At 42.2% G+C, this 22,824-nt stretch overlaps 1 protein-coding gene across 3 annotated transcripts; it reads right to left on the reverse strand.

Annotated features, from left to right (window-relative positions):
• Positions 1-1,500: 1,500 nt before the first annotated feature.
• Positions 1,501-15,993, reverse strand: mia2 (MIA SH3 domain ER export factor 2). 3 transcript variants are annotated; one of them, XM_080850707.1, is made up of 24 exons: positions 15,877-15,993; positions 14,324-14,455; positions 14,163-14,184; positions 13,951-14,039; positions 13,554-13,625; positions 12,747-12,857; positions 12,533-12,604; positions 12,270-12,374; positions 11,715-11,837; positions 11,438-11,549; positions 10,627-10,673; positions 10,433-10,523; positions 9,796-9,934; positions 9,352-9,453; positions 8,931-8,991; positions 8,769-8,804; positions 8,470-8,537; positions 7,597-7,679; positions 6,670-6,804; positions 5,399-5,530; positions 4,093-4,239; positions 2,826-2,878; positions 2,454-2,640; positions 1,501-2,052 (listed from the first exon to the last, which is right to left on the reverse strand). In XM_080850707.1, exons 1-24 carry the CDS (start codon positions 15,898-15,900, stop codon positions 1,871-1,873), a joined length of 2,325 nt encoding a protein of 774 aa, XP_080706833.1. In that variant the 5' UTR covers positions 15,901-15,993; the 3' UTR covers positions 1,501-1,870. The 3 variants fall into 3 exon arrangements, with proteins under 3 accessions (XP_080706833.1, XP_080706832.1, XP_080706834.1); XM_080850706.1 differs by lacking the exon at positions 15,877-15,993 and adding an exon at positions 14,987-15,159; XM_080850708.1 differs by lacking the exons at positions 5,399-5,530; positions 15,877-15,993 and adding an exon at positions 14,987-15,159.
• Between the last annotated feature and the right edge of the window lie 6,831 nt (positions 15,994-22,824).

Consider the following 22,824-nt stretch of genomic DNA (forward strand, 5'->3'; position numbering starts at 1 on the left):
AGAAAAACCTACGATAAAAAAAACCTGACACATATTGGGCAAACCAGCCGAATGTTGATTTTTGAATCAATGTTGAATGAATGCATTTTCTTTTAATCGGTGAAATAAAAGCATTAAAAATATTCCTGTGTTAATGTCATTTTTTCTTTCAAGGTATTGGTGGTTGGTCATGTCTTTTACAGTGGCAAAAAACATTGTGACACTGTTTTGAGTCTTGTATTTGAATACACTGCAGAGGACGTTAGGAAATCATAGATATAGCCAAATTAGACCTTTTTTTAATCTATGTGTAGCACTGTAAACTGCTGCTAATAGGCAGTATATTGTTCAGACAGTGACACATGCTGGTGAAATCTATCCCGGGTGTATCTTGAGGTGTATCTGTTGCTGTCCCTGGTATTGACATGTCCTAACCCATCTTGAGTATGGAGGGGGGTGGGTCTGGAACACCAAATATTGAGCCATCCTGAAGGGAAGGTGCCAACTTGACAACCCCAATGAAATGCTCATAAACACATGCTTTGTTGTTTTCATCGGTATGATGGTTGAAGTGCACCGTTGTTATAATACTTAGGATAGGTTGTTCGGTATGATTACTTGCATGTGACAGTGAGAGGTTTGGCAGTTGTGGGAAGACCCAACCAATAGCATGAGGAATTTAACATCGTTTCCAGTGTATAACTAGAACATTTTTATGGGTAAAAGTTGTGGATGCAAAAAAATCTTTTTATGGATATCCACATTTGAATGGCAAACCAGCCACATTTTGGAATGTTGGTGTCTGAATCTAAAAATTAAATGTGTGTGATTTAAAAAAAATTATCGGCTGTAAAAAATAAATAAAATAATGTATCATTCAGGCTGTGACACTAAGATAAATTAATGACCGCGAGGTCAGGTTTAACAATGAAGTCAACTTTTATTAGTCTCACCAATGCCAATATTCCAAAAGGCAATAGTCACACACCTCAAATGCTTATATATTGGCAACTGCATCGCCACAATTTTGCATTTTTAAGGCATACAATGTTTTAATTTAGGTTACTATAAATACACAAAATTCCTAGATGGCCTCAGGACTTAAATGTTACTGTGTGTTAAAACAAGATAATGATTAGGTCTTGTGTATTTACAATCTCTTATTCACAATATCATTACAATTTCTGTATATACATGTCAAAAATACGTGAACCTCATTTCTTCTATACGGTTCAGTTATAAAGCATTTGACACTACAAACACAACACTGGGCACCTAAAAACATGTTATCCAGCATCTGATTTCCTCACAAAAGGCAGTCTCTCGCAGGCATCATTCTCCATTCTCAAGTTTTTTTAGGTTCACATTCACAAACCCCTATGCTGTTATGAAAAGGGTATACTTACTTTTAAATGGAGTTAGAGTGTGTTTGTCAACTATACGAGGAACAAGACATACCACTAGTCATTATTTTCTTTGGCCTGTCTGTGGAATTTCCACAGACAGTCAACAACTAAGAGGTTTTCTTTTTTTCAGTGGGCAGGGGAGAAAGGAAAAGAAAAAATGTGATCACATGACAACTGTGGCTTATACAGGAAGCAGCCCCTGAGCAGATAAATAACAGGAAGTGGAACACAGGGCAGAGGAGACACAGGAAGAGGGTATAAAGGAGGGGGTTTGAGAGAAAGACAGAGAGAGAGAGGCTCCAGCCTTCAATAAAACACCTTCCTCTTCTCCTTTTCCATGGACAAATAATCACCGCACACCCCGAACACTGATCATCCATTTGTTCTCATGATAGTCCACTCGTATTGCAGTTGGCTGGGAGGAGAAGAGAAGAGGCTGACACCGGCACAGGGGCCTGGGGTGGGGGGGATATGCCCTGGGTGGCTCAGATGGCATCCTGGGGGGATGGAGTCTGGTCTGGGGGCTGCTCGCTGCCAGGTGGTGAGGGCCTGGGTGGGGGGCCGTGGTGGCCTGGAGGGAAGCTGTCTAGTGGGGGTCTCACCGGAGGGTAGCCCATGTGAGGCGGAAGGGGGTATCTGGGGAACATGCCCGGAGGAGGGCCTCGCACTGAAAAACAAAGGGATGGGGTGGAAGTGTAAGAAGTGTTACATGGTTTGGTAAAAATTATATACCACTTATACCTGCCTCTAGAATGGATGCATTTTGTTTTGGTAGCATTACCCCTTCGAGCCCTTCCCTTACATGGCGGTTCTTTACATAGTCATCAGATGCTTTATCCAAACAAAATAGTAATTATTTCAGTATGTCCGCTCCCTAGGAGTTATACCAGAGATCTTAGCATTGTTTGCATCCTGCTCCATGGGTTTTATTACAGACAGACCTGCAGACAGTTTTGCACTAAACAAAAATGAATAGCTTCCTCTTTTTTTTTAGTTCTTGTACTGCTTCAAAACCACTAAAACACCTGACTGAAGTGTTGCATTGAGACTGAATTGCTATTTACGTACTTCCCATGGGTAAACCGCCAGGTCCTCGTGGGGGAAAGAAGTCTGGAGGTCCGTATGGGCCCCTGCGCTGAAAGTGGGGGTCTCTGGGGTCCAGGTGTGGAGGTGGAGGGCCCATTCCAGGCGGCCCCATCCTCATGTCGGCATCAGGGGGCATTCTCATATCTCCAGGGGCAGACATGATACTCGCCTGTAAACAACCACACTGAAACAGACTCCATGCACATAAACAGCACATGAAATGCAATGGATCCTAAACTTACACAACTTATTTTGTGTAACTTGGTATCTCTGCGTGTGAATTTCACACAGTATAAATTCCTGTGGTTTATTAAATTATTTAACAAAAAAACACATTTTTAACAAAACACTCACATCTCGTCTCTCAGCTTCACTGATACCCGAGGTGTTCCCAACAAATGATGAGTCTGCAGAAAAACCAAAGGGCACTTGTTAAGATGTTGGCCTAGCCCAGTGAATGTTCTCTTTTTCTCTCTCTCTCTCTCTCTGTGTCACTCTCTCTCACATTGCTTTTTAATTCAATTCTTGAGTATCAGGAGGTGGGTGGGTGGTGGTGAGTGGGGGAGAAAGAGAACTCATTCATGCTTCGGGTAATGCTATTAAACCAGCTCTGTCAAAACAAGCCCTGGCGCTGCTGGCGCATTCACAGCAGCATTCCGTCAAGTAAGTTCACTGCCCCGTGCAGGGTGGGGTGTGGGGTTTGGCTATTCTCATTTCAAGGCACTGATCAAAATCTCATGAGCGATGGTGTGGCAAGAGAGTGCACCCACACACACACACACACGCACACACACACATATATAGAGCAGAGATTCACTTGCTGCCGTGAGCTCAAAGCAGCTGTCATTACCTGACCTGTGTCACAGCAGAGTCTGTGCATTCGGCTAAAGGCATGGGGTCAAAGTTGATGAGTCCATTAAGGACGGTGTGCCCACTGAGTTATTTCCCCTCTCATAATGAAAACAGACTTGTTCTCACTTGCACAGGCTTCACACGAATAAACAAATGACATTTTAAGTAGGAGGTAAGCCAAGTGGGCCTATAGTTATTTATGCAGCTTAAATGACATGTACTGTTTATAGCAAGACAAGACATTACATAACACTACAGGATATTTCATGACCCCCACAGTACACAATCCACAGTCTGTGTGTGTAACCTAAGGCAAAGTATAAGGTATGCAGCAAAATACTCTCAACAAAGAAAATACTGCACACTCAAAGGTTAATGTTTTGGGAGCGTTCAGAAAAGACTGCACATTTATAAGGTTAGTGTTTTGAGAGCATTCAGTAAAAAGACTGCACACTTATAAGGTTAGTGTTTTGAGAGCATTCAGTAAAAAGACTGCACACTTAGAAGGTTAGTGTTTTGAGAGCATTCAGAAAAGACTGCACACTAATAAGGTTAGTGTTTTGAGAGCATTCAGAAAAGACTGCACACTCATAAGGTTAGTGTTTTAAGAGCATTCTAGCTATGCAAGTACTTGTTTTGTTTTCATTCTACTACTGCGGGCAGCACATGGTGACCGTACAATAACCCCTCCTTCCTGCACTACCCAAACAAAAGCATGCCTGCTGTGGACACGTGCGAGGGACTGCTCCTGAAAAAGAAGAGGTCTTACCGGGCCTGTCGGAGGGGTGGAGGTCCGAACCGAAGCTGTGAGAAGCTCCCTCGGGAAGGAAGGGGGGCCTGGGAGGGGGAGGGCCCATGGGGAAGGCCCCTGGTGGGGGTCTCCTGAACAGGGGTCCAGGCTCCGGATACGGGTGGCCTTTCAGAGACAGAGATAGAGATAGAGAGAGAGAGGCCAGAATGTTACAGTGAGATTCAAAGATTTAGTATCCATTTCACATGGCACTCAGGCAATCTTTGATTAGTCAAGTCTTTGATTTGGCAAGCTTTGATTTGACAAAATGTGTCTTCATGCTGTAGCATACATATTTCTGAAGTTGATGAGAATGCTGCTTTTACACACACACACACACACACACACACACACACACACACACACACACACACACACACACAAGCAGGGGATGATGCAATGATGCAGTGTGTGTCAATGCTACTTGTGTTACTACATTTCTCACAGCACCACGCTGGTGGACTTTGCCCAGCTGGCGTGGGTGGGTTGCTGGTGGGGGATAAACCCTGCGGCTGAGAGGCTGAGCACGGCTCCCGTGAGCCTGCCTGGGCTTTGTGTGGCAGCAGGGGGCACAGAGCACAAAAGGGCCTCTCAGAGGCCAAAGGACGGAAAAGTCTGGAATGAGCGAGTCCGGCCCCGGCTCCTCACCACCGGCATAGCCAGCTGAGTCAGGACTTTTATCCCTCACACGCCTCCCCCCACCCGCTTTTTTTTTATTCACCCTCACCGTGTGACCTTGTGTTACCTTAGAGATAAAGCCCCCAAAACACAAACGTCACACGTGCACACTTACTCACACTCGCTCACACACATTCTGAAAATGGGGTGGGGAGAGGAAAAAATGCTTTCCCAGCGGTTCACTGTTAATGATTTGAACACTTTCAGTGAAAATCACAAATGAAGTAGAGTTCATAGGAAGGACACGTGACAATGTTCTTAAGAGAGAGAAAAGGGGACGGTATGCAATTATAGAATAAAAAGCTAAATAGAATGCAATTACTGTAAGGTGATGCAATTTTGAAATCAGTTCATTCAGTTCAAATCAGGAATATAAGTGATTTTACACAGAGGTGTTATCGGGTGCTTTGATTGTATACTGTACATTTTTTAAGGTACATACAACTTTCGTAGGGAAAGACAGAGGGGACAGACAGAACTGTTTGGCAGAAGAAGAGGTTCTTTAAATCTCTTCACGTCCTCAGTGTTCATTATTTGGCTGGATGGCTGGAGAGGAGGCTGCTATCGTAGGCTGCCATAGGGACCGGGCCTCAGGCCATGACTGTACCTGGTGGAGGAAGATGGCCCGGGGGGCCCCTGCGCTCCCAGGAGGGGGAGAGTGAGCCACTGTCTGAGTGGGGGCCGCCACTGCGCTCAAAGTCCCCCCCAGCACCAGGGGGCTCCACCAGGTTGCGGGACACTGAGCATGAGACAGCCAGAGTGAGAATTGGGGAAAAGAGAGAGAGGAGAAGAGAAAAGAAGAGAAGAGAGAGGAGAAGAGAAGAGAAGAGAAGAGAAGAGAAGAGAAGAGAAGAGAAGAGAAGAGAAGAGAAGAGAGGAGAGGAAAGGAGAGGAGAGGAGAGGAGAGGAGGCAAAGTGGGAAGCAATAAAAAAAGATAGCGGAAGGGTAGAAAAAAGGTAGCGGAAATAAACCAAAGCGTTTTCACCGAGAGAAGAGGAGAGAAAAGAACGCAAAGTGGGAAGCAATAAAAGAAAGATGGCAAAGAAGAAGGGAGTAAAACAGGTAGCGGAGTTTTCACCGTGAGAAAGATAGAGGAAGAGATAGCAGAGATAGTTGGGTGGGTGGGGGGGAACGGGAAGAGAAAACAAAACGAAACAGAGAGGAAAAAGACCAAGGAGTAGAAAGGTAGAGCAAAAGAGAGAGAAAAGTGAAAAGATTGGTGAGAAACAGGGGGAGCAAGGGAGATCCAGAGCCAAGCAGTGGGACAGAGCAGTTGATGACAGTGTTAGAAAGAAGAGAAACGTGGGGGAGAGAGAGAGAGAGAGAGACAAGCAGTGCAATGCCAATGAGACCATGAGACATGAAACATCTGCATGAACAACGCTACAGGCTAATGCTACCAGCTAATGACAGTGCCTAAGCATTGCAGGAACAATGCTAATGACACTGGCTAAGCAAGAAGACCTAACGTTTGACTAGAAATGATCGGGGAGAGAAAGTTCAGGTTCAGTGAATAAAATGTGCACTCTAGTCTTTTGTGTCATCTATCTTTACTTCATTACGAACTATGTAAGTATGGACTATGATAAACAGACAACAAAACGCACATGAGGATACTTTTAATGAACCTGAATTTGTCCTCTCCTGAGTGCAATGAGTTTGCTGCTGTGCGGTAGAGGTGCCCACATATGATCCATGCAAGGCATCGCCTGGCTAGCTACACGATGCACATGATGCTGTAAAAATAACATGTTCAAATGGCGAGTCACGTAATGCTGGCCACGTACAGTAAGCTCACACTCCCCCTAGGTTTACAGTTTCAGCACAGGGGGGTGGAGGGGGTATTAGGGGGGGGCAGAGGAATGTGATGAGGTCACCTCTGCCGCCGGGGCCCATGGGAAACTGAGGCGAGAGTCGCGGTGGCCCGTCCATCAGGGTGGGAGGTGAAAGGAAGGCTCTTGTCTCAGAGGCAGGACGACCCAGAGGAGAGGGGCCGTATGGTGATCTCTCACCTGTGGGCAGAGGTCAGTGTCAACATTCATCCATATGATATTCACAACGTATAGATAGGGTGCACAGTACATTCATTACTTTTAGTCCTTCCTGTGTCATCATTATAGATAATTAAGTCCACAAACTCAAATTCTCAGTGATAATCTTGTGATATTCCATTAATTCCAATCAGGCCAACAGGTACCTACAAATGATGTTGGGTAGACATGACTATCTACTAAATGACCGTGAGAGAGCTTCATGACCCTATGACACTGACAATCACAAAACACTGGCAGTTTGCTGTGCATGTCACTCTTCTACTCTGCAGTCTGGCCGTACGTTTTCTCCTACGTAATAAGTAATCAGCAGTTTCTGTTCCCTAGATTGCTGACGTATATTAACCGTGTTTATATATTAAGCTTTTCGGCGAAAGATGTACTGTAATCTATTGACAAGGACACCTGTCACTACTGAGAAAAAAAAGAGACCCCAAACCACAGACGTGACTAGTGTCATGCCCCCAGTTGCAGGGCTGCAAGTCTTGAGATGGTCTAGTTCCTGTGAGGGGCTAGAAATCTACCATCCTCTCTCCTGGTGGTGCATTAGGAACTCTGTAAACGGCCTGACTAGAACACGGGAAAAAGTTACAAGTGTTGCTCAAGAGCTTTAATGAACTTAGGAGAAAATATGTCTTACACTCCTAACAACCTTTCATGAACTACCTTAACATAGTTCAATGGAACTGTGACAAAACCCCATTGCAGCCAATGCTTTGAACCACATGGAAAACAGACTTCCTTTGCACTCACCTCTGAATAATGGTCGACCAGGAGCATCCAGCGCATATGGGTCCTTCTCCAGGACTTCTAGCTTAAACTGATAGTCTGTCAACCTAATGTGAAAACGCTACATTAGAACATCTGGGGGGGTATTCGGGAAAGCAGGTTTAATAAACTCTGAGTGTATGCCTGAACTCTGAGTGGTGAACCCTGACCCTCGCTCGAGTTTGTCCATTCAGCTCTCTCACTCGGAGTTAAGCGTGTGCCCGACAACTATAAAAAGCCATCATCAACGGAGCTAATACTATGAGTCACCATGGCAACTGGCTGGAAAACAAGGTTGTCCTATTTTACCCCACTGGTGTTAGAAGCTCTGGTACGTGCTATGGCCCAAGAGTGAGCACATTTTCAGAAAAATAAATAAATAAATAACTAAAAGGCAATACAGCCTCAGACCTCCGTGAAGCTGGTCCCCCATGTCTTCAGAACATTATTAATTAAGTATTTCTGTTCCTTTGTGTTGCAAAACTCATTGTTTGTGCTGTTATGTGAGGCTGTGCAAATTAATTTGGCTTTAACATCAACAGGTTAACGTGGAAACGATACCCCATGTCCAACAACTGCTCAGCAGGAGGGAGGAGTTTGTTAAAGAGAACCTGCCAGCAAGCAAGTTAGGTCCACAGAGTCAGTTACCATGGTAACTCAGTCCAAGTTTGAGATACCTCCCTTTCTGAAATTGAGTTTGAGATACCTCCCTTTCTGGTATACCCAACTGTTTACTTAACCCCTCACCCTCAGAACATAAGAAGAACATAATGACACACACACAGACACACACACTCCCTCTCTCTCTCCAACAAATACACACACACCAACACCAACACACAGAGAGGTAGCGCCTACTTCTGTCTGAGGTGAGCATTTTCTCTCTTGATGTCTCCCAGGTCTCGGTCAGCACCACGAGCAGCCAGCTGTAATACAGACGAATTGTTAACTCCTTGCCATGTTCATCAACGGGAGTCATGAGTCCAGTTCCCAAGCAGTACAAAAACTGACAAATGCTGTTCCATGCGTTCATAGTTCTACATGTTGCTTTGACAACGTTGACATTCAGAGGGCAAGGGAAATCCTGTTTCATGCACAAAACTCATACATCGAGAAGGGTTTAGGGGAAAATATTATGTTGGGCAGAAGTAACTCACCCAATTGTCATGAGCCTTCTTTTCATGTGATGCAATCTGTAACAAAAAAAAAAAAAGGACCAGAGAGGATTCAGAAGCAGAACCTTTTCCACACTAAGAGAAGGAGACGAAGAGATGGAGAGAAACAGACAGAGAGCAGGGTACCGTCTCCGGTTTACCCACCTGGTTTTTGTAAGCCTGGTTCGTCCTCTCCAGTTCCTCCGCCAGTTCCTCAGCTCGAACCCTAAGTAGAAGAAAGGCACGGTCAATATCAGAACACAGATATTTCCAAACATTGAGAGACATGAAAATGAAACGCATATGAGCCGCATAGTACATGTATTTTGTCCCATTTACTAGTATGCTAACTGGAATTCAAACACCACCGTTTGATGGTGTTTCGGTGGAACTGTTTGAAATAATCTACAGTGATGTTGAAATTAATATTAGTATCTTGCCAGATTATATCTTGGTGAGAATCCCGTCTGACAAATCAAACAACCAAAATATTTAGTCATTTAAAATCTAAAACTATAAAATGCTAAATTCTTTAATTTAAAACTAAATACATTTCCTTTCATGTTTGTTCTGCTCATGGTCTCACCTGTAGTTGCTCAGCTCCTCAGCTGCAAGGGAGATTTTCATATCAGCTTTGTTGAGCTTCTCCTCCTTCTGCAGACGTTCTCTTTCCTCAACAGTCAGCATCCTGAAAGGCAGAGTGCATCATGGATTTAGCTTGATAACTGAAGTCTGAATCACAGCACTTTCTCACAATCCTTTACTTTTTCATCTGAATATAAACCAAAACCTCACAAAATAGATAGGCACTCCCACTCTTCCACCTTCTCAATCCAGTTTTAGAATAACATGAGAAAAATAACACAGACCACAGAACTGCAAGATTAAAACCTTTTCTCTGGTATCACTAAAAATTCATCCAGAAGGTGACGATTAACCTCTGGGTCGATGAGGAGGCTTGCCAACCCTTCACCCCATGTCATGGTCCCCTGAGACCTGACCTGTGAGGGCGAGCCTCGCTCTGCCTCACCTGTGCAACTTGAGCTCGTTCTCATGGTACATCTCCGTCATGATGGCGAGCTTCTGCTGGAGTTTCTGGCACTCGATGGTGAACGTGGAGCTCTCTGCCACCAGCTGCTCCTTCTGCCGCTCCAGTTGCTCGATGCCCTCTGCCAGCACAGGGCCAGGACCAGGGTCACACCAAGGGCAAACAACCACAGAAAACACACCGCGCCAATGAGCAAAGGATGGTAGCTAGTAGCTACCTAGGCCCATCGCATTGAAAAACGAACACATCACATGGACACTAACTATACCAAGGTCACGGTCCACGACTGTGTTTGTCTGGTGATTCAGGTGCAGTCTGTCATTATGGGACAGGGAGAATGCTAATAACATATAGGCAGCACATCATATCAAACAATGCCATGACTAAATGAGGAGAGAATATGGACAGTACAGCTAAAGTGAGAGGGACACACAGTCTGACAGGGGAGTACCAGGTAGCAGTCTATTCACGTTCCCCAAGGAGTAGCGACATTATTTAAGGCTATTTTCAGCTATTGCTAGCACTCTTTGAAACCTTTTCACTAAGAAATTAAAAACATTAGTTGGGGCTTCAAAAAAAAACAGTTATGATGCATAGGAGCCTTGTCTTTTGCTCCTACCTTGGAGATCTTCCTTGGCCTTAATTTCATCAGAGAGCTTGGCAACCACTCTATTCTTATCCTCCTCTAGAGACCTCAGGTCTGCACTCAACTGTGGATAAGATAAAAATGGCATACTTAGTTTATGTTGTGAGGACCTGTTTTGTCAACATGACATTAAAGGCGCACACACACATCAATAAAGATAAAGGTACCTTGGCAGCATAGATGAGCTTCTGTACTTTCTGCTGCCGATGGTTATCTGCAACAGGACCAATCATATTTAATGTCACAGTATCAATATGATGTTTGTTTAAACCAGTGCACTTAAAATGGATAAAGCATCTGTTTACTTTCTGAGACTTTTAACTTTTCACTTAACATCACATTTGACTGAAATTAAATGTTACTGCTTATTCCACCACGTTGGATTTTTTACATTTTAAATTTCAATACTCAAAAACATTCCTTCCTTAGTTTTTTAAGAATCCTAAATTCACAAAATTTGAGTCAGAGGAAGTTAAACTCATAAAGGCAATATAAAAATATATCAATGTAAGCCAATCCATATGAATCCATAGCACTCACAAGGACACCTAACAGAAAGAGAGTCTATTTTGTACCTGTCCGTCATTACCATTCCTTGTGGGGCAGTCATGTCATGTGGCCACTAGGGTGTGCTACAATTCCACCAAAAAATGCCTATCTCTTCCAAAGTCTTAAAGGAGTTAAAGGAGGCAATGCTACTTCTCCTTTTCTGGAGACACATGTGCTATGCTAAGTTTTTCTTAAGTATCAGAACCACACTGCCATAAGCTTACATAATACACATATTATCTGTAAGGCATGCTGACTTTTACATACAATACAGATTCATAGTCTAGGTTGACAAGGTGAGAAATTAGTTCTTGGTCTCCCAGATTCTTGCAGTGAACCAACAGGAAACTTTGAACAACACGTATGCCAAAGCGCTGCAAACTTTTAAGGCATGTTTCCTGTTTTCATAGACATAACACAAAGCTGTACCTGTTTCATCACCGTTCTCTCTTCCAATGGATGTGGGGCCGCCATCACCATTAGCCTCATCCTCCAGGTCTGAGTCCCAGTCCTTCATCTTCAGCAAAACCTCTGTAAGTGACTGAAAGAGAGCAAGAAAGAAAAAAAAGGAGAGAGAGAAAGAGGGTGACAGAAAAGGTGGGACAAAAAGATAAAGAGAAAAATAAAGACAATAATCATTGAACAAAAATGATTCTGGTCTGGATATTATGGAGTAATTAAGGTTTGTCTAATAACGGTATGGTACCTTGATACGCTCGTCTTTGTTGGCACAGTCCTCCTGCATACGGAGATAGGAGCTCTCACACATCTTCATCTCTTCTTCCAGTTCAGCCAGACGCTCACCCCAACCCTCTGCTTCCTTGGACAGCTACAGTGTGATCATGGTAGTAGTACATTAACATGAGTGTTTCCTCAATGTACAAGGTGAAAAAAGCTATCAGGGGGTGGCAAATTGGGCAATAGGTACATATGCACATGTGAGACCAAAGCAGGTGTTCCAAATGTATGTGTGTGTGGTAACACTGAATACTAGCCATGTATTACAATATTAGTCATAAGGTCAATAACGGTTAAATAAACAGTTATCCATCAAACAAGCCACAGCCACAGTGTAAATAAATAATGGATACAATCAGAAGTGAAGTGGTGCCATGGTACAACACAGCTACATATAATTAAAAGGTTGACAGTAACCTCATTCCTTGTTCTTGATGATTGGAACTGTTTAAAGAGTTCGTCTGTCAAAAACCGCCACAAGGATGCACACAAATCTTGTGAAATTGCTGCACACGTGCTGTACCTGATCTGTACTCTCCTTGAGCATCACATTCTCCTCTCTAGATGCCTGGAGTTTTTTCTCAAGTCTTTCAGAGTTCATGTTGTGAATTTTCAATGTTGTTGTGGCCTAGATAGAAACAGATTTATTAAATATCAGTTGCCCATGATGATGCAGAAGCAGAAGAATAACAGTATCAGTCAATACAGTCAGTGAGGTAAGGTCAAACAGGGTGTCAAAAATGTCACTGCTTTATTTACTATGATCTTTTCCTGATGCACACCTACCTGATCAATCTGGGATTTAAAATCTGTGGCGTCTCCTTCTAAGTTCTTCAATGTTGCCTGCAAATCTCCAAGCTGGAGCATACAACATTTTTTCAAATGAATGAAACAAGTAAAAGTAATATGAAAGCAACACTAAATGAACTCATATGACCTCTCAATGTATGTACTGATTTGCATCACGTGTCATCACTTGACGTGAATGGAAGTAGTCTACCTGTTGCTCCTCCTGCATTCGCTTTGATCTTTGTGTGTTCAGGTTATCGGTTAGCCTTTCTACGTCTTGTTGCATCTGGGCGTTTGACTCTTGCAGCTCTCGAGACATACTCTACAACAAGGTGCAATGACAGGAGAAAACATGGAGTCAAAAGACAAACACTGCTTTAATTACTATTGTAGCGACTGAGCTGCACAGTAGCGAGTCACTAGCAACGCAATGCAGAGACTGTGCTGAGTTACCCAGCATGCTTTGCTGAACGTTCTTATGTTTTGTTGTTGTTGTTGTTGTTGTTGTTGTAGCAGATGTAATGCATTCTATTGTGTTCATTCTTGTTGTTTTGTCTTATTGTTTTCACCCTTGGTGTAGTCATACTGATGTAGCTACCCAAGTGGTGAAGTGTGTCTGTTTAGATGTTACATCTAGATCGTAAGCCATTGTAGGCAGCACTGTAAAAAGTGCATAAATAATAATAATAATAAAACTTTATTTATATAGCACCTTTCATGCAAAAGAATACAGCTCAAAGTGTTTTACAGCAAATACATTACGTGCACAAAGAAATTACATGCACATAAAAATAGACATCAAAGAAACATTAAAACTCAGATTCAGTGCAAAAAAAAAACATAAAAAAAAATTATGATAATAATAATTATTACATTTGTAAAAATATAATACATAAAATGCATGGCATAAGATAGAAAATAAAAACTCTGCATGACTGAATCTGAAACCCTTCATTGTCATATGAGCTCAAGTCCTTACAATATATTTAGCAAAGCTGATCATTCACCCATTTCTTACCTCAAGTTTTTGATTTTCTTCTATGTCAGCTAAAAGTCCCCCGTTTTGTAGGATGGCTTGCATTTTCTCATGCTGTGGTGGGAAAACATGTACTTGTCACAATTGAGTGTCTGCCCATTAAACAAACAGATCAAACCCTAACTTGCCAAAGTGGATGGACAAGGATATTTCAACACTTCAGCTGACACCCTTGGTAAATATATGAAGTGAAGGCCGTCAACTGTTTCTTTTTTAACAAAGCCATTTTTCAATTATTATTACAGGTGCTACTTAACTATGAGTGTCTCAAGAGTACATACTATGGTTCTTTCTGCTATGGTCAACCTTTCCACGAAAGCCTTGCAAAACCACATACAGTATTGTATTGTATGATGTGTGATTGTGTGTTGTAAATTACCTTTTTTTTTGTCTCGCTCAATTGTTCAAGGACTTTACATTTTTCTTCTAACATCTCTGCTACTTTTTGACCCAATATCCTCTCTCTACCTGCAAACAACAAAAATGGGTAGGATGCTTAATAAGAGCAAGGAATGTTTTAATAGTAATTGAGACTACGTTTCATTTGTTCAGAGGATATTCGATCAATTGCTCCTGGGTACGTTCACTCACGTGCATAGAGTCTGCTTTTCACCTGCAATAACAGAAGAACAGTGGTGATACTTAGGTTCAAAACAAGAGTGTGGCAACTGCATACAGTGTTATGTCAAACTGGTGAAATAAAAGTGCCCACAAGAAACAGTGAAACCAGATATGTTGATCTGTTTACTTACAGAGAGGTACAAGCGACAACTGAAGAGAAGCATGATGCCCAGACCCAGTAGAGCAGTGAAAATGACTGCCTCCCATGGCATCCCATACAGGTCAGGGCCAGGCTTAAGGTCATCAGGGAGTGATGACACAACCTTAAAAGGCAAACAATACGATTACAGAGTCTTTACATTAGAATGAAAACATGCAGGAAATACATGGGATTGCAGACTTTCTTATTTCATTGTGTATATCCCAATGCAATGTCAGTAGTGGTCAAGCCTCATCTTTTACGAAGAGATCTCATAGAAATCAAGAGCTAAATCACACGCTACGTTCTGAAATCCTGCCGAAATGCACGACAATGTTCGTGTCATTTACAGAAGAAGGTAGAAAAATCAACGACAGGCTTCATTATTCTTAGGATCAGACACTTATTGACCGTTAGCTAGCTCGCAATGAAGATACTGCTAGCATGAGCAGAGCAGCTGTTTTGATTCAACTTTGTTATTAACAGCTCGTAACAGGCCGGATAACAATAATAATTACATAAATATGAAGAGGAATATACATGGGGTAAATGTAAACAGAGTGAGTAAATTATTAAACTTAATAAAGCGGGGTTAGCGGTTATTTTCAGGTTAGCTAGCTGCCCTGGCTAACGTTGGTATTGCATAGACACTCACATCCTTCACTTTCTCCACTGCAAGCGTGTAGTAAATGCTGGCTGCCCCTTTTACGTCGGTTGCCTCAGTAGCGACCTTGTTAATGTTTATTTCTTCAGCCATTTCGCCGACTGACCAGTCAGCTTAATACTTGTTTACTTTTTGAGGGACTATACAATTTCATCTATCCATCTGTTGTCATTCTTCCCATGATATCGCCGTTGAAGGCAAGTGCACTTAGATAGGGACCGTTCTAATGTAAAAAAAGAATACGGGGGGTGCGGACTTTCATCATGGTTTGATATCTTTATACAACCCTCCAAAATGGTTGATAATACTAAAGCTGTTCTTTGTATTTACTACTGTATAATACAGCGTCTTCTAGTCCAGTGTGGTACTCTGATATGCAATTGAATTCGTGTGACCTGATACATCACATACCTCCCCTTTCAATATGGTATATCCTAAACGTCACCAATTATAGAGTGCCACAGCAGATATTCTCTGGCGACTGTGTGTTGGACTACACACTTTAAAGTGATATTGTGTTTACGTGTAACCTTTCGTCTTCGTTTAAAAAAAAAAACCTCTTCCAGATTTTGAGAGGACGTTAAAAATAAGTGAATACCTTTTTAAGCTTGTTTGTTTTTCAATGTGTCGTTATTACGCTGATAAAAGTTTTAGACTGAAGCCGATCAAATGAAAGTTGCCGTCCATTAATTTGAACAGACCAGAAAGTCTACCTATCCCGTTGTTTGAATAGGCTATATTTCAGTTCACGGCAGTCGAACTTTTAATTAAAAAGTCTACTGCTTAGTTAGTAGGCTAGGCTACGAATCACACGAAACTAAGCTGTCCGACCAGTGGATAGCTTAAGGTACGGCTTTCAGTCAGAGCAAACTTTAACTCACCTGCTGAACGTCTTCAATATCCATGTTTCAACTCAGTAATTCACTTAATTTCTGCTTTCCTATTTTATGTGGAACATTGTTGACTACGATCTGTTACATTTAAATCCCGTAGAGCAGTTTTTTTTTTTTTGCCGACTGCCTACTCTCTCCAGTTGGGAGTCACAAGAGATGACATGTCAGAAGAGAAAAAAAACACGGCTACACTGTAGCCTTCAGATGTCTTAAAGAGCCAGTCGTTAAAAAAAAATAATACAACTAAGCTGAGCTCAGAAATACAAATAGACTCACCATACTGCATAACCAAGGCTCTGCCATATAATTTAGGCCTACCTGATTCAAAAACCATTTCAGACGGTCGGCAGTCTGCCCGGCATCCATATCAGTGGAGGTAACAGACTTGTATGCTCCCTCTGTGAGCCTATCTGACTTTGTTGTCTCACCTATCAAAAAGAAAGGGCACATGTGGAGCTGTTTATAATATGTGTGCATTGGAAAAGCAAAACTTTTCATATTTATTGTAAATTTTAAATAGCCTTATAGGCCCTATTATTTAATAAGTACTATTAGGCCTATACAAAACCTGCAAAACTAGCCATTTCAGTATGTGTAGAGATTTTCTCACTCTAGATTCTTAAATGACAAAAGGCAGTGCCTACCATTTCGAAATTCATACTGGTCCTGCACAGTTGGAGTATGGTCAGATACTGCAGTGTCCTTAAGAACAGAGGAATCCTCCAAAGAGACGCTTTCATCTTGAATGGGGGTGTGTTTGACATCTTCTTGAACATGTTCTCCCTCACCCCCCAAATTGGTTGAGTCTTGTAGCTCATCTGCACTTTCAACATCTTTGGAAGCGACATTTTCGTTTTGGGTTGAACTGGTGCATGTCCCTTGAAGACATCCAAAATCTGCAGAATAATGAAGTGTGCTGTTACAGAGCACTCTCAGACCAGAGTTTCATGAGGGGATAATAGGCCTACCTGTTGATCACAGACCCCTTATGCTACAGGATTCACATGCTACACCCCCTGCACCTTCAGCAGCCCTAACATTTACTGAAATTATACATGTCATCAAAGAATTATAAACAAGATTCAGTTTACGATAGTGTATCCCTGGTACCTTTGTATAATTTTCTTTTAGGATTAAGATGATCACATTGACAGTTGTTCCACTTCAGAGGCCAATACCCAGTGGTACCTTGGCTTCCAACTACACTGACAGCTGGGTCCTAAGGCATTATGCTATTATGATATTTTTAAGTCTGCCAGGAAGCGTCCCAGTTTTTTGGAGAGACTTGTTTGTGTAAGTGTCTGCCTGTGTTTTTTAATCACATCTCCATCTAAATTTGAAAGCGTGGTTGATAATCCAGAGGCTTATATGTGCATGGCTTAATTATAATTGTCCTTGACCAGTGCTGACAGCATGTTGGTGAGGCTTCCATCTTGACCAGTGATGCACACATGAGAGTACACACACTTCAGAAAACATGAAGCAGTTTTTCAGTTTCTGCATTAATGATATAATGAATGCAAGTGATTGTTGAGATTCTTCTGTTGATGTAAACAATATATGTTCAGTTTTGGATTTGAATTAATCTAATCCATCTGCTCTGTATAGTGCAGTCTCTTGTGGAAAAAAAATCATTGAATTTCCATCCTGATTAGGGTTCCCTGAAAGATTGATCTTATCATCTCTCTCTTCATTGTTGTTTTTGATTAGAAAATCTGCAGGCAGATTGTTGACTCCATTAAATGTAGATTCCATTTGCTTATCCAGACTCATCCTTCACCTTTAAGGCTGGAACTTCTGTCACATCACACATCAGAACATGACCATGTCACTGCTCAAAGAGAGTGCTCAACTTGGGCAGGCTGAGCTGAAGTCTTCTTACCTGTTAGTGATTTCTCCGGAGATGATTCTTCGTTATGTTGGTCATTCCCCTGCTCACCAGCTGTGTCTGTCTGAGGCTTTGATGTGAGGCTCTCAAATACTGATGACAGGCCATCCATTGAAAACAGCGATCGAGGTTCCTGTGTACTCACTGTGTCCTCTTCATTAGGGATTCCCCCTGTTGTAGGATTCCCTGATGTGCCAGATGGACTCACAACTTCCCCTGTGTCGTCTGGTTTTGTTCTCTCACCATAAAGTCCTGCAACACCATTATAAACACTGCCAAACCACCCTGTGTTCTTCTCATCTTCCTTGATAAGATGCTCTGTTTGGAGATATTCAATTGATTGTTCATGGGGAGGGTGGACATTGTGGTCCTCGCCAAGCTTCACCGAGTCTAAATGCCAGTTCATTATTGCTATTGTACTGTGTGAGTCGGCCTCTGAGTCTTTTATGTCTTTTTCCTGAACTCCCATCTTGATGGATTTTGTAACCTCAGGCTCACTTTCCATTGCATCTTGTTCCTCTGCCATAGTTCTGGAGTGTGGTGAGGGTATAATGGTTGCAGTCTCATCAGTTTTAAAAGATATATAAGAATCCAAAGCTATGTCTGGCACTTTGTGTGCGTCTTCAATCACCGTCTCTCTGGAAGAAGGGGTATTATCCTCGGAAGTGTCAGACTGAAATTCTGTTTCATGATCCCTATATATCTCACTGTGATGTTCAAGCTTTTGTGTTGGTGTGTCAGAATTACCGCTAGCCTCAATCGTCTCATATTCTGTTTCATCTTCCTTGAGCTTTTCAGCAAGTGGTTCTCTAATGTTTGTCTGTGACAAGTCGGTGGCAGTCTCTGACTCATCAGGGACATCAATAATGCTCTCTGAGGATTCCAGGTCAACTCCTTCCAGACTTTCTACAGCAGAGGAATTCTGACTTGCCATGTCCTCATACGACTGTGTTGAGAGTGTATCTGAGAGTTTCCATTCAGTATTCATCCGCTCTATCATAGATTCATTAGGTACCTTCTGCTGTGCATCATTTCTAATGTCCATTATTGATAAAGCAGCTTCATCTAGCACTTTCAATTTCTCTTGTGCTTCATAATCATGTTTCACTTTTGTCTGACTTGTCATGAGATCATTGGACGTTACATCATTATTTACTTTCGATTGCCCAGCTCCCAAGATCTCATCACCAGGTTTGGATTGATCATCTGCTGTCTTTTGATTTTTCTCACTGTTATCTGTAGTCTTGGGAGGAAAATCAGATGATGGAGTTTGCCCTTGGTGTTTTTCAGTATCTTGATCTAATGGTTGGGGCTCTTCACTTCCTTTTGACTGAATAAGACTTAGCAATTCCGTTGATTCTTCTGGCAAACTAAAATGTGTTGATTCTTCTGGCTTCTCACTATCTGGATGCTGATTATTTGCAATCAATTCCTTGTCACTGTCGATATTTGATTCCACCACACTTGTGATATGATTACTGTATTCCTGTGTGTTCAGGTCAATGACATCCTGTTTATTTACTAGGAACTCATCAGGACCTGAGGCCTTTTCCAGTTCTATGTTTTGTTCACTTTCTTGATCCGATGTGGCCACTTCAGTATCAGAAATACTATCCATTTCAAAAGAGAATTTGTCCAGTAATTTCAGAGACTCATCTGACAGTGTTTCCGTGGTTTCCCTAATTTCTGTAGACCCAGACTCAGTTGATGTTTTTTCCTTTGTATCTGTAATGTTAATGTCAAAATGACTTTGCACTGGATCGGATGCCATTTCAGAGGTACTTTTTGACATCTCCAAATCATGCAGTGAATCATCTGACACATCAGGTTGTCCGGTTAAATCGGCTGTACCATAGTTTGAAGACAGGGGAGATTCTATTTCAGATATTTCATCCTTGTTGTTGTATGGCACACTTAGGTCTGACTTTTCTTCAGATTCAGTTACACTCGCTGATAGGGGTTCCTCATCCCTCCTGTCCTCGATTTGGGATTCTACAGGCAAAAACGAATCTTCTTTTTCTTCAGATGGAATTTCCTGATCGTCAGTGTCATCAACACCTTTAAGACTAGAATCTTTCCTGTTCCTGTCATTATCTAAAGAAATGTTTTCTCCCTCAGAAGAAAGATCATCTTTTACCAAGTGCGCCTCACCTGGATGTGATAGGTTTGTTCTTTCCTTTGTATCTGTAATGTTAGTGACAAAATGACTTTGCACTGGATCTGTTGCCTTTTCGGAGGTGCTCTCTGACATCTCCAAATCATGCAGTGAATCATTTGACACATCAGGTTGTCGGGTTGAATCTGCCGTATCATAGTTTGATTTTCTACCTGACAGGTGAGGTTCTTTTTCAGTTGAACAAACTTCAAATAATTCATCTTTGTTGTCGTATGGCACACTAAGGTCTGACTTTTCTTCAGATTCACTTTCACTCACTGATGGGTGTTCCTCATCCCTCCTGTCATCTTCAGTGTCATCGACACCTTTAAGACTAGAATGTTTCCTGTTCCAATCTTTATCTAAAGACATTTTCTCTCCTTCGGAAGAAAGATCATCTTTTACCAAGTGCTCTTCACCTTGAGGTGATAGGTTTGATTGTTCTCTACTTTGGATATCATCATTATCTTTAACCATGTCGGGAAATGTCTGTGAGCTCACATTTTCTAATACTGATGACAAGCCATCACTTGAGAATAGTGACTCACCCTCATCTCTGTCACATATTGTCTTGTCAACAGGCAGGTGTTCTGAGTCCTCAGTCTTTGAAAGAGGCACATCATTTTCGGGGTGCTCCACTTTTGCCTTCTCTGTGAAATGTCCTGTAATGCTATCAGTGGTAGTTTCTGTTCTGTCTATTCCCTTTATTTCCTCCTCTGGGTTTGGAGTGTGCTTGGATTCAGTCATGTCTCCCTCTGGCAATATGTCTGTGTCCTGTCCCAGAGCTGAGTCCATGGGTTTGTCGATCTCTTCTGTGTCCTGTCCCAGGGCTGAATCCATGGGTTTGTCCACCTCTTCTGTGTCCTGTCCCAGGGCTGAATCCATGGGTTTGTCCACCTCTTCTGTGTCCTGTCCCAGAGCTGAGTCCTTGGGTTTGTCCACCTCTTCTGTCTCCCCGCCACCAAATTTCAGCACATCCCTGATTCCAATATTTAGCCAGGGGCTATACTGTCCAGACGGTGCCTCCTTCTCTTCTGCAGGCTTTTCCTCTCCAGGCATTCTCTCTCCACCTGCATTCTGGGTGTTGGCTACATCCTCTTCGGCTTGTGTTTGAGCATAGCCAAGGACATTTGTTAGTTCTCCCCCAATCCACCCCAACATGCTTGGTTCCTCCTCCAGTTGTTCATCATCCAATGCAAGTTTACGTTTCCTGAATGTGTCTTGTTTTGGGTTATCACTGTCTGCATTGCTTTTGTCAGTTGTACCGAACCATCCAGTTACTGCAGAACCTTCCTTTCCCTCTGTGATTACACTTTCAGTGGTAGTTTCTGTTGTGTCTATTTCCTTTATTTCCTCCTCTGGGTTTGGAGTGTGCTTGGATTCAGTCTGGTCTCCCTCTGGCAATATGTCTGTGTCCTGTCCCAGAGCTGAGTCCATGGGTTTGTCCATCTCTTCGGTCTCCCCGCCACCAAATTTGAGCATATCCCTGATTCCAATATTAAGCCAGGGGCTATACTGTCCAGACGGTGCCTCCTGCTCTTCTGCAGGCTTTTCCTCTCCAGGCAGTCTCTCTCCATCTGCTATCTGGGTGTTGGCTGCATCCTTTTCGGCTTGTGTTTGAGCATAGCCAAGGACATTTGTTAGTTCTCCCCCAATCCACCCAAACATGCTTGATTTCTCCTCCAGTTGTTCGTCATCCAATGCAAGTTTACGTTTCCTGAATGTGTCTTGTTTTTCATCATTTCCAAATAAGTTGTCATCATGGTTATCACTGTCTGCATTGCTTTTGTCAGTTGTATCGAACCATCCAGTTACTGCAGAACCAATCCAGGAAGACCCACCTTGTTCTGAAGCCTCTGGTGGCACTTTATCAGAAAGATCCTCTGGAATAATTTGGTCTGTGTCCTTGTTGTTTGAAGTAGATGCATCAGCGCTTTCTGAAGTGCCATGCAGTTCTTCTTCGTTTTCAGGGTGCTGTTCTTCATATTCCTTTGAGTCATCAATTTCAATGACTTTGCCATTTTCATCAATACAGAAGAAATCATGCTTCTGAAATGAAAGATCAGCAAAAGTGACTTAATGACAGTGACTGTTCTGACCAAAGTGACAACATACTCTCTCTCACACACACAAACACACACACACACACACACACACACACACACACACACACACACACACACACACTTACTCCCAGGCTTTAAACATTGTGCTATCATGTCTTCCCCAAACTCAGAGGTGATTTAGTGATAGCCTATGATGATTCTTCAATCACAAATGAAGTGTCAGCCAAAACGTAATCTAAGATTTGTGGACACTTTAAGTATGAAGAGCTCAAAAACATGGATGTCAAATATTACCTCTGTGGGAAGTGTCACTTGCTTTTCCTCTGACACGAGAATCTCATCAACTTTGACGGCATCTTTTGGAAAATATCCAAACATCCTGTCTTTCTAAGGGGATAAAATAAGAGTTTAATGCATCTCCTCGTATTGCACGTGTTTCCTATATTTTATTTGTCTGAAAGTTACAGGTAGCCTAGTTCATATTGGTCATTCAACTCACACTTCCTGCCCAGAGGTCATCCCTCTTTCCAGCAAGTTTGTATTCAACAAATATCACGTCTCCTTTTCTGAAGCTAAGAAACCGGCAGTCTGGAGCGTCAAAGTGTTTTGTTGCCAGCACGCGACACATCGATACTACAAAATTATAAAGGATAAAAGAGGGGCTTAAAAGACTGCCCATATATGCAATAGTTTGGTCTTATTGACATGTAAAAACATTATATTGAATCAACTTTGCCTTAATACATTTGTTCAAAACATGTTTTGACCTTTGTACTATAAATCACTATACCTTCCACGTATTAAGAATTATCTATGGTTCAACGGGT

This window comes from Sprattus sprattus (assembly GCF_963457725.1).
Source record: "Sprattus sprattus genome assembly, chromosome: 13".
Lineage (NCBI taxonomy): Eukaryota > Metazoa > Chordata > Actinopteri > Clupeiformes > Clupeidae > Sprattus > Sprattus sprattus.